Source organism: Mesitornis unicolor, unplaced genomic scaffold (assembly GCF_000695765.1).
Source record: "Mesitornis unicolor isolate BGI_N332 unplaced genomic scaffold, ASM69576v1 scaffold50491, whole genome shotgun sequence".
NCBI lineage: Eukaryota > Metazoa > Chordata > Aves > Mesitornithiformes > Mesitornithidae > Mesitornis > Mesitornis unicolor.
Genome location: NW_010166768.1, coordinates 2,304 through 14,311, shown reverse-complemented (window position 1 = coordinate 14,311; position 12,008 = coordinate 2,304). Strand labels below are relative to the sequence as shown.

At 37.0% G+C, this 12,008-nt stretch overlaps 1 protein-coding gene across 1 annotated transcript; it reads left to right on the top strand.

Moving 5' to 3' along the window:
• Positions 1 to 7: 7 nt before the first annotated feature.
• IRAK4 (interleukin-1 receptor-associated kinase 4) lies at positions 8 to 11,789 on the top strand (the record flags this gene model as incomplete). The annotated part of the gene is made up of 11 exons (XM_010195061.1): positions 8 to 45; positions 1,128 to 1,273; positions 1,600 to 1,797; positions 2,606 to 2,766; positions 3,450 to 3,514; positions 3,817 to 3,931; positions 5,961 to 6,070; positions 8,610 to 8,793; positions 9,643 to 9,705; positions 11,511 to 11,669; positions 11,757 to 11,789. Coding segments are annotated over 11 exons (1,272 nt in total), but the record flags the coding sequence as incomplete, so codon positions are not given.
• Between the last annotated feature and the right edge of the window lie 219 nt (positions 11,790 to 12,008).

Sequence of the window (12,008 nt, the reverse complement as noted above, 5' to 3'; positions counted from 1 at the left end):
AACCAACCCCTCCGGTGAAAGCAGATACAACCAAATGCATATAAGGTCCTATCTAGAAGTCACGTAATATAATCTTGTTAACTCTTTTAACATGAATACCCTCGTCTATCCCATACTGTTGTCGCTCCCATGACTGTAACTTGTTGCCGTTTGTGTGCTGACGGGTACCTAAGTACTGATCTTACAGTACCGTTTCCTTAGGGGACTCAAGGTAATTACTTTTAATTGTTCAGTAGTTCAGTTTTCAGACAAGCTGTAGCCAAGGAAAATTGACTGAAGAAATTAGAATTCATTAGAGCTGTGAACATAGGTAATTTTAGCAATACAGCATTGGGTGTGTAACTTTCTGTACCCTAGAGTCTAGTAAACATTGACTTCATCATGCATCTTCACACAGGAATAGCGCAAGAGGCAACTGTATGGTAACTCCTTATTCACTGTTCCCGAGAAAATGTCCAAAAAATGTGGAGAGCCCGAGGCCCAAAACTAGCAAGCTTAATTTAGAAGTAATGTCAGCAGTATTTTATGAACACCTTGTCGCTTGAAGGGCTTGTTGAATCCATAAGCTATTTCAAAGGTTATGAGATTTTAAATACCCTAGCTATCATCTTGGGTTTTCAGTCTTTCTAGTGATGTTAGCATTAAATCTTTGTTTGTCTTTCTATAATGATAATAAATCAGTAAGAATAACGGATTTCAATTTCTACTTAATGCCCTCTCAAAACATTAAAAATGAAGTGAAGTGTGAATGCCAAATGGATGGAAAACACTTGAATTTTTGTTCCATTTAATATGGCTCTGGCTTGCCCTCTGTCTCTCGCTGACATTCTCTTTGCTGTTAGTTCCATGTGTTGATACATTACGGGTCCTGGACAAAATCTTAAAGCCACGTATGTATATTTTTCCCTTAGGTTTTTTTTCATATTTTGAATATTTTTCTCCAGAGTAGAATTTCTTCAGGTTTTTTTAGCTGCATTTTCAGAAGATTTGTGAAATCGTAAAGTACAGTTCAGTACACTGAGAACTTTTTAATTTTTTTTTTTGTCATTTACCTATAATCCCTTTCCCTTCTTCATGGTTCTTAAGGTCACTTTTTTTTAAACGTTGGTCTTAATTTATCTTTTAAGGAGATTTGAGGCATTTGTGCAAATGGGAAAGAGCCCCACGTGTGAATTACTTTATGACTGGGGAACAACAAACTGTACTGTTGGTGATCTTGTGGAGCTGCTAATTAGGAATCAATTCCTGGCACCAGCAAGTCTTTTGCTTCCAGGTAACTGTTACTCTTTCACATTTTTTACTTTGTTTTCCGTTTTCTAAGATGCTAGAGAACTTCAAAGTAATTTGAAAAGCAGAAAGGATTAGGTCAAAATCACTAAAAGTGGATGCATTTTCCATTATTTGTAGTAACAGTTTTACAGAAACTGTTCAGCATGTTTCAGGTTTAAATAGCAGTCCTATAGTTTATGCACAGTGGCAGACTATAACCCTCTCATGATGCTTACACATGTCCTAATCTTAGTAAATACTTGCATTTAATGTTACCTGTTTTTTCTCATTCCTAATAGAGTTAACACTTTTTCTAAATTCCATTTTCAGAAGCTGTAAGGATGGCACAAGAAGTCACATTACCTCTTTCTTCACAGGAAACCTTGCCTATACATGAGAAACAACTGCCTGTACAGGAAAAAGAAGTAGCATCTGTAAAGCCTGTTTTAGTTCAGAGTACTGAGAAGCAACATTCAGCTCCTCCTTGCTTAAGTCAGGACGGTGGCAGCTCACAGTCTAGCAACACAGGTAGGCACTTAGTTTGATAGAATTAAGTGCAGTCTTTTTTACTGATCTGTCCTTCACCCCATGTGAAATAAATCATAGCAATGCATTAGAGTAATGACTGTATTCCTATCATCGTGCATCTCTAGGAAGCGGCATCTTGCTTTTGCTCTTGTTCTGTGCGAGTGTGAATTTAGCCTGGGTAATAATATGTCTAAATATGAGTTGCACCTTGCCACTAAGACGGCTACTGTGATGGAAAACTTGACTTTTAATTAAATTGCAGTTTATTTTCTGCTACATATAATCCTGTTGCTCATTTTAGATACTGATTTTGTAGACTGTTTAGCGTCTTCTGTTTTAAAGCTGGATTTTACATATCAGAAATGACAAAGAGTGTTGGAGAAAAGATGATTAAAGCAAGTATTCTGGGCAAGTATATGGTTGGTCTGTTCCTTCCTGAAGTTCCACTTTTGGGTTGCTGCCAGAAACATGATGTGATTTTTACATGTGGCACAGTGTGGCGCTCTCTGTGATCTGCTGCACATTTAACTTCTGTTACTTGTGTTATAAGTGTTAACAAAAATACCATCAGAAGACTGCTATAGTGCTTGTTGTGAAGAAAATTATGCAGAGCTAATTATACTATTTATGTCTAATTATGTTTTTTTTCTTGTATCTTCATCACAGTGCTGGAAGCAGGGCTCCACTTTGTCAGGATTTGCATGGTAGCGAGATTTTGGTTTAACAGAACTGAAGCAGAGAATCTATTTAATACAGTTGTTCTTAAGTGAAAACATAGTTCTGCTAAATGGCAAATATGTCTTTTCAGATTTCCATAATTTTTGGTTTCATGACTTGGAAAGTATAACAAATAATTTTGATGCACGACCAGAATCAGCAGGAGGTAATAAGCTGGGAGAAGGTGGCTTTGGCGTTGTGTTCAAAGGCTACATCAATGGCAGAAACGTGGCTGTCAAGAAACTTGTTGCTGTGAGTTGTCCTGGGCATTTTTCTTCTTAATGATGTGTACTCTATAGTATAGCCTTGTTTAGCTGTGGAAGGTGTTGAATGATGCGCTTCAAAAGGTGTCATTGTGTTAAACATTAGTTGGGTTTAAAATCTTATCCTGTAGGCCCCTGAGTGGTGTGAGTCAGCACAGTCACCAGAGGTGAAGTCTTGCACTTTCTCTGGCTCTCCTTTGAGTGGCTCAGGCAAGGCGTCTGCAAGAGAAGAACCCTCACCCAGTTCCCCTCCCTTCCCTGCACTGAAGAAGTGGCAGAAGGGAAGGGGTGTTAGGATGGTTTTCCTTTCAGAATCAGATGAACGATTCATAAGCCAAGTAGATATTGCCACAGAATTTTAGTCTTCATAACCAAGAGTTTGTGCAAATAATTAATTTTGTAATGGGTAAGTGCTATTAGTTGGTAACTACATTGAAATGGGTAGGTTGGTGACTGCTGAAACTGGATCCATTTGTCCAATAATATTGTGTTCCAAGAAATCAAAGATCATGTTTCTGATCCATTAATTTTGAGTAAAAAAATACTGTAAACAGTTGTAGTGGTTACACATAACTAAACTTAAAGAAAGGCTTACAGTTCTTATTTTTTTAATGAATAACTGTGCATTTTAATATGGTCAGCCATACTAATGTCACATACTTCCTTTTGTAGATGGTTGATGTTAGTGTTCAGGACTTGAAACAGCAATTTGATCAAGAAATAAAAATCATGGCAAAGTGAGTACAGTGTTCTATGATCTCATTATAGCCTTTTATGGGAATCTAAGTTGGCAGATAACACACAAATGTGATCCCTTATTTTTGTCTTTCTAGCATAACTTACAATTTTCATATTAAGTGAGAATGTTTAATATACAACATTACTGTATTTTGTTCACTTTAAAGCACAACTGCAGAAACCTGGCTGTGAGCAGTAGGGCTGGAACAAGTAATTTGGCATCAATTTCCCTCTGCTTTGTGTCTTCCTCAAATGTTGGGAGTCTTTCAGACCATATATGAATAGATTTTTTTTGCCACAGGTGTCAACATGAGAATCTAGTAGAATTGCTTGGTTTCTCAAGTGATGGTGCTCAGCCATGTCTGGTGTATGAATACATGCCCAACGGTTCATTGCTTGACAGACTTGCTTGTCTGGTAAGTAAAATCTTTTCTAGCTTCCAGTTGTCTTACTTTGCTGAAGTACAGATATCTGTGAAATATTTTTTTAAGCAGTACTGAACTGTTATAAACAGCCAAACAGTGTTTTAGTACTTACTTCTGTGTTCTGCAGGACAAATATGGTAAGTATTTTTCATTTTACACACATTGTTTAGACATGTTAAAGTCTCAAAGCAGGCTGACAATGCAATGTCGTGTACTAGTACCTCAAGCAGCACAGGAGCTTGGACTTGCTATGTCTGCATGGAGTGGAGCAGAGGGTGCTGCAGTATTGTTCCTGTTCAGACATTGGCATGCTCTCTGGTACTTCGTGAGATTCTGCACTGTGAAATTGCCCTTTGTTCATTGCCCTTGAGATAGTGGTTATAACACAATCTTCATGGTCTGCACATCTCTTTCTGAAGTGCCTAAATAAAATTAGTATTTTGTGTAAATGCAATGCTTTCTTCTGATTTAATCAGATGATGTATCTTCTAGCCTTGCCCTTTAATAAATAATAAGTTGCTTTGGTTTTAGTGAGGCAAGTCTGTATATGAAGGACAAACAGTTTGTTAGAATAATACCAACAGTAAGCCAGACTTAACCTCGTAGATAAGTGTCCATGTTAGATTGTTGAAGGAATTAAAAAATCTGTGTTATACTAAGCAAACACAGCTTCTGAGGTTGTAACCTGGTGAGCATTTTAAAATGGTGCTACTTCAACCTGCCATGCCCCTGGACCTTAAAAATGTCCTTTTGCTTTTTTCTGCACTGATCTTCCTGTTGTACTGGCTCAAGCATTTAGTAGTTGGAGAAAGGGCTGGGTTTGGAAACTGATCAGGCTGAAATAGTACTCAGTGAAAAAAATCTTTAATTTTCACCTGGACACATTTTCTCTGCACAGATACTTTTGCCTCGACAAGAAAGAAGTGGTGTTAGGATCAGAATGAGTAGCAGTGGCTGGGGAAATGACTGGTTATGTTTGGTAGCACTGCTGTCTGAGGTTGATTTGGTTCATTTGCTTGCACACACTTGCACATGCGCAGGTTTTTTTTTACCTGAATCAGTGCAGAAGAAAGACTAAGTTTTACTTAAGGCAGTGCAAGTTTATCTATAGAAATGAGCAGTGCTTGACAAAGATGTGTATGATTATGTTCATCGCTGTAACTTTGGCCATTATCATCAAATGAGCTTCAAAGATTGGCGGGAATTGAAAGCTGAAGTAGAAATAACTGAGACCTTTACACAGAAGAGGCAAACATGATAGGAAATCATGAAGAATCTAAATCAGAATCTATAAATTGAAAATAATCTTCTGATAAAGTCAAATAGGTGAGGAATGTGCATGCTGAATGTGTGTTCTTGCTGTTACTTCATTTTATGACTTAATGTGTTTGAGGTCTTGCTTATATCATCTTCTTGTCTGGGGTTTGAAGAGCAGGCAAGAGCAGTGGTAGAACGCTGAAGTATTCTAATGCTCTTCCCTTGACCTCTGAGAAGATTAAGAAGTGATTTTGAAATGTAGGTTTCCCCTCTTCCAAGGTCTAGTGGGTAACATGGATCGAACTAAACTCTTGAGAAGTGCTAAATCCAAAAACGGTGGAAGATTGACTTCTCCTTGTTAGTAGAAACTGTTGATTGCTTTAAATTACTTGCTTTGGGTTAAAAGACTCTGGTATCAGTGCCAGCACGAAGTGGAAGATGTGGTAGATACTGGTAGTTCTTTGCAGCGCAGCTGGCTATGTAGGGTCAGAGTTGAACATTATTAAGAACACTTTTTGCAATGGGTGAATTAATCTAAAGCAAAATGCAGGGGAAAGAACTGAATGGGACAAATATGCATGTATTTCTGCCCAAGTAAATTGAGAAATGTGTGCTATTAGTCTTTTTAATGATTTATGTGAAAACCGCGAAACATGGCATGAAATTGGTTTGGGACTGTGGGAGGTCTGTATGTTTTGTTTTGTTTTATGTGAGCAACTGTATATTTCACCTTTCTACTTGCCTTTCCCCCTTCTTATTCAAGGATGGCACTCCACCAATTTCTTGGAATACAAGATGTAAAATTGTTCAAGGTACAGCAAATGGCATCAACTTTTTGCATGAAAATAATCATATTCACAGAGATATTAAAAGGTAAAAGCTGCTCACTATTACTGGCTGCTTTTTCCCCTTTTTTTTTTCCTTCCTTCTTCCCCCTGTTAGTCATTTTAGAGAGAACAAATTGCAAGAAGCATTGCTTCAGTCAAGGGCACAATCTTTTCTGCAAGTGACATCCATCACCGTAATCTTTTCTGTGCCACAAGGACATGACCAGCACAGACTTCTGAAGATAATTGTGAGGCTATTGCAATCTGTTACTATCAGATAGTTACGCGAGTGCTGCGAGGACACCCAGAAGTTCTGTTCTTTCACAACTGCAGCTAATGAAAAAGCTGCTGTTAGAGAACATAATGACTTTTTAAATGGGGATTTTTTCAGATGAAAACCCAACTTTTTTCCCTAGAACATTTCTTCAGAGTGTCTCTTTTGATATACTGCTGTTTATTATGAAGACAGTAAAGCTGCTTCAGTCAGGTTTATGAAGTTCAGGGTTTTTCAAGGATAATGTATGTTCACTTGTTTGTGTCATGGTTTAACTGCAGCTGGCAAAACCAGCACAGTTTTGTTATACCAGAAATCTTTCCAGAGATATCAGAGCTCAGAAAAGGTGGAGGTTTAATTACAGAGTTTGTTTTTTTTCCTGGTTTGTTGAGTTTTTTGTGGGATTTTTCCCCCCCTTCCTTGCTACAGTTTGTTGTACTGTTCAGCCTCAGTTGCCTTACTCCTTCTGTGGGTTAAAAAGGAGCAACTGATTGGGTGTCATCGATCAATGTTTCAATAAATTTCTGGCTTCTGGCAACTCTGCGAGGTGTAGGGCACTTTGGTTTTGTGACCTTCCAGCTTGTAAGGAACAGGCTGCTGCTTCAGCTGCCTCATAAAATATGCTTGCTGCTTTGACAATTTTTGTTTCTTCTTTCTTCCCTGCTTAAGCCTCTGGACAAGTGTAAGGACTGGAAGGGATGCACTTTTTACCTTATGCTACTCTGCCCTTCTAACTGCTGTGAGTTGATCATATTACAGGACTGGGGCTTGTTTTGGTTTTTCTTTTATTTGGATTCCATGTTGCAATCTCTTGCACTTTCATTGTGAATAGTTCAATGAATTTGGTTGGATTTATTAATAGTGCTGCCACTCCCAGGTAACTTAGATGAAGAGACATGTAAGAAGGTTTACTTCAGTCTTCATTTTGCTGTGATGTATGAAGACAGTTCGTAACCATGCAGGCACTAGAACAGCTTCTCCATAGGCTCTAGGGGATAAGATTGAGTGAGCGTTCTCAGGGTTGCCCATAGCTTTTTGGCTTGGTTATGCCCAGGAAATAGTTCATTTATCTGTTGAAGCTTGACGGTTGCAGTAAAATTTGCTTCTGTTGTGCTCTTTGTGGTCTGTCAAAAAAGTGACCACTCTTAGGGCTTGGCTCAAGTTTTTAAGAAGCTCAGATTTCTGTAGTTATGATCCTGTTCTTCTTTCTTTTAGAAGTTGAGCTTTAAGTAGGAAAGTTGGTGGATGGTGCCTTGACTAGTGTTTGGCCTTTCACAGTGCTCTAATGTTTGACAGTATTTACAGCAGTTCTGATATCAGGTGATCTGTTGTAGCTTACAGCTGTGTTAATTTTGTTGAGAAGGTTTGCATAACAAGGGGGACTTAGAAATACAAGTTTGTAGTGTTACGTGTTGTGTCTGGCGATACGGTTTTCTTATGGTTCCATTAAGGAAGTCAGATAATGAGGAGGAACACAGAAATACAAAATAAAGTGATTTTTAAATGGTTCAAAGTGCTACAAGTTTAAAAAGCAGCAGCAGATTTATGCTGTAATTCATCCCATTGAATACTTTATGAAAGCATTAAGGTCTTTTAGATGAGCTTCGGTCTTCAGGGTTTTTTCAAGGGAAGTAAAAGCTGGAGATCAAGTGGAAACACAGCACATATATAATTCCAGCATTAATAAGTTTTCTGTTTCTCTTCCAGGAGAAGAATAAGAGTATTAGTATTCATTTGGCATGTAAATTTGTAGCAGTTGACGTAGTACTAGACAATAGGTATTAAAACTTGCTTTTGTTAGTTCTGAGTAGAGATTCAGACAGTTAAGAATTGTACTGTGATCCAGTACCTCTACATCAGAGCAAAGTATTCTCTGTCATCCTGCTTAATGAAAGAGTATTCAGATCCAAAACATGGGTGTGACATAATTGGCCTGCTATAAGAGTTTTTTGTATTTGTAGGATTTGGGAGTAGGAGGGGGTGTTTATGTTTTGCCTTGTTGGGTTTTTTTTCCTTTTTTTGTTCTTTTTAATGCATGTGTGCATGCACAAGAAAAAACATGGGTGGATCCTAGCAGCCAGTTCTTGGTTTATTTAGCACAATTAATTTTGAAATTAAGCAATTTCCAACAAAATTAACTCATTTTTTATTCATTATTAACTCATTCATTATTCATATATTTCAAGAAATACTCAATATAGCAGTTTGGATTTAGTTACTAAAGAGATATTAGTCTGTTGTAAAACTTAATTACTCTTCTGGTTTGGAGAATTCTCATTTCTTTTTTTTTTCCCCCTCCCCTCTCCCCCAGTGCAAATATCTTACTAACTGATACATACATGCCAAAAATTTCTGACTTTGGACTTGCAAGAGCATCTGTAACATTCACACATACAATCATGACTGAAAGAATTGTTGGAACGGCAGCCTATATGGCACCTGAGGCGCTGCGAGGAGAGATAACACCTAAATCTGATATCTTCAGTTTTGGAGTAGTAAGTAGAATGTGGGAAAGCAGTATGTGACATTTTTTTGTAAATGATAAAAGCATACAAAATCAAGAATATCTGAAATTAATCCGTTCTGTTCTATCATTTGTCCTTCTCCCAACAGATGTGCTTTTAAGACAGTGTTTCCAAACTTTATTGGTTTAAAATAATTTGAATATGTTGATTAAAACATTGAATTTGCTAGTGATTACAGTAATTATGTTAAAATGTAACTTTGCATGTGAAATACAGGAGTAAGATATCATGCCGAGTTCTAGCTAAATGTCATTTGAAGTAATGTGGGACATTGTTTCCGCTTGCATAGTATTGCTCAAAAATGTAACTCAGGCTGGAAAAAAAAATGAAGAAAATGTTCCAAAATTGAGTGTGCTTTACTATTTTTAAGCACAAAAAGTATTCTGTCAACGTGGAATTTGCCTTAAAGCCAAGTACAAGAAAGAAATGAGCTTAATATTTGGGAGAATAATGATTCCATTCAGTATAGATCCAAGATCCTAATTGCTCTTGACCACTTCCTTCATGGTATTTAGTTTCATGAGGAGGTGGGCCAGATACTGTATCTGAGTACTTTGGAAATCCATCTTGCTTTGAAGCAACACAGTGTAGGGTGAGAAAAACTTGGGTTGAAATTCGTAAGTCACACTGCTAAAAGTTAATGAAAATAAAGGTAGGAATGACAGCAACAACAATCAATTCTATAGAGACCTGTCTTTGGACAAACAGATCCTGTCAGCATTTGTTTGGAAGATTTGGGGTCACAGTACTTTTTGCAAATAGTATATATGCTAAGACTTATTCTGTGCTTCATTTTCTCTTCTGATTTTCTTCTTCTAGGTCTTACTGGAAATAATAACGGGTCTTCCTCCAGTAGATGAAAAGCGGGAGCCGCAGCTATTGGTATTTTCCTTTTGCTTTCTCCTCCCCTCCCCCTGCTCCAGGATCCCTTGAGATGAAATGACAGTCAGTTAACAGGTTCTGAGACAAGCAAATTAGTCCTCAAAATAGTAATTACGAAAACAGCCCTTGTGTCAATGTTTATCTTAGAGATGAGGCTGAAACTTTTCTCTTTTGGCTCGTAGAAGATTGTTCAGTCTCCAAGGTCATCTCCTTCCCATCTGATACTGTAACTCTGTCTTGGTACTGCTTCTTACTGTAATACCATTGCACTTTATCAGTGTACTGCTGTTATACCCAGATACCCTGATAATTCAGCAGAATGTTTTAACCTATTCATCTCATTTGTTTCTGTATGGTTCTTTCTACTTCTTTCCATTCCTGTATCAATTTTCATCCTTTCCAACTTTGCTAATAATTTGCAAATGCCTCATGTTTTTAACCTTAAGGAAGTTTGAAATTTTTTCAATTTTTCAAAAATTGAAAAAACCCTTTTTTGCAGGGTGAGGTGTGGGTTGAATTTTGTTTTCTTTGTTACTATTCAATGAGTAATTCCGTCTACTAATTAGGAAACTGATGTCTTAGAGTTCACTTTCTTGAATTAAAAATCCTACAATGCAGTTCTTAATCGAGCTGTTCATTTATCTTAAATTCTGAACTACTTAAGCCAAGGTTTTCCTAGAATATTTTTTCATGAAGACTTTTTTACAAAGTATGAAATAGCATTGAGGTTTGGACTGGTTTTGTTCCATGCTGTTTGATAGCAGATCCTTTTCTTCACAGCTTTAGGAATACATGGGTACTGTTAATAGATTTTTTTTTTCCTCTAAGCTGTATCTTTTGGAGTGGTGTAATACTTACTCTATTGAGCTCTGTAAAGACCTTGGAGAACTGGGTCCCTGTCAAATTGAATCTTGAGGTTTGGGGTTGGTTTGTTTTTTTTGAAGTAGATTTTTTTCAGAGATAGGATCTAAAAAGGAATAGAAAGTGTGATTTGACCGGTACAGTTTATCTTTGTACTGTACTTTTGGGAGCATTAAGAGACTGGTCAGTGCAAGATAACATGGCATCCTTAGCTTTAAAATTTTGGGGTAAATTTGGGGTGTTAGTCAGCAATTTCAGACTGACCCATAGAAAAAGGCGGAAGTCCTGCTGCTACTCACTGACTTTTTATTTCTTACTTCTTTTACCATGTTTACTTGTCTGAGGTACTCCTCAAGCAGTATTTGTGATTACAGATAATGCATTTCAAGTGTGGTGGAGCTGGAGAACTTTGGACTAAACCAGTCGGGTTTAAAAATTTATTTATGTCTATACGTTTTCTGTAAAATAGATGTAGCAATCACTGGTGACAGAAGGCATTAGTTTACAGAAAGAGGCTTTATAAAGTTGACAAAAAAGTTACTCACACTTACTTGAACTTGCATATTTGTGGGTTATTAAGTAAACATAAATACTTCATATCATGCTTCTCTTAAAAAAATCCCAAGTTAATACTAAGAAACTGAGCCTTGAACTAGGAGAATGTTAAAGCTGTATGATGCAACTTAAAGAAAATTGCTTTACAATTTTGTGATAAATAAATTAGAAATGTTATAATAAAAATGCATAGTCCATTTGTAGTCTCATAGGCTGTTTCTGCATATACTGATGAATATTTTTTAACCATTGTCAATGTTCCTTGTTTAGAAAAGTGGTTGAAAAAAGAAATGAACACTCAAAAGCAAGTTTTCAAAGTGTGAGTGCAGAATTCATAATGTTCAGATGCTGACAATGTTATCTGCTCACTGGTTCAAACTCTTCTGTAGTTAAGTATCAAAGATGAAATTGAGGATGAGGAAGCAACTATTGAGGATTATGTTGATGGAAAGATGAGTGACTGGGATGCACCTTCAGTTCATAAAATGTACTCAATTGCTGATCAGTGTCTAAAAGAGAAAAAAACCAGAAGGCCAGACATCAAGAAGGTATGTAGTCTTTCAGATAAAAGGCTTATTTCTGAGTGTGTGTGGTTACAATATCAGTTATTTATATTTCTCTCTGTTCTCTTGCAGGTTCAACAGCATCTACAAGAGATAAAAATTTGATACGTGTTTCTTCTGACACAAAAATGTTTTTGAAATAGACACCAGTAGCAAGTGTTTTATTAGTATTTAATGTGACATCAGCTTTTCTGCTTTCCAGAACTTTCTGGTCTGCATATAAGGTGTGCTGTTGGCCTGTCACCATTGTGCTGTTTCAGTTAACTGAGAAGCCTTTTCACGTATTTAGCCATTAGGCCCTCAACATGAGAAAACTAACTTTGT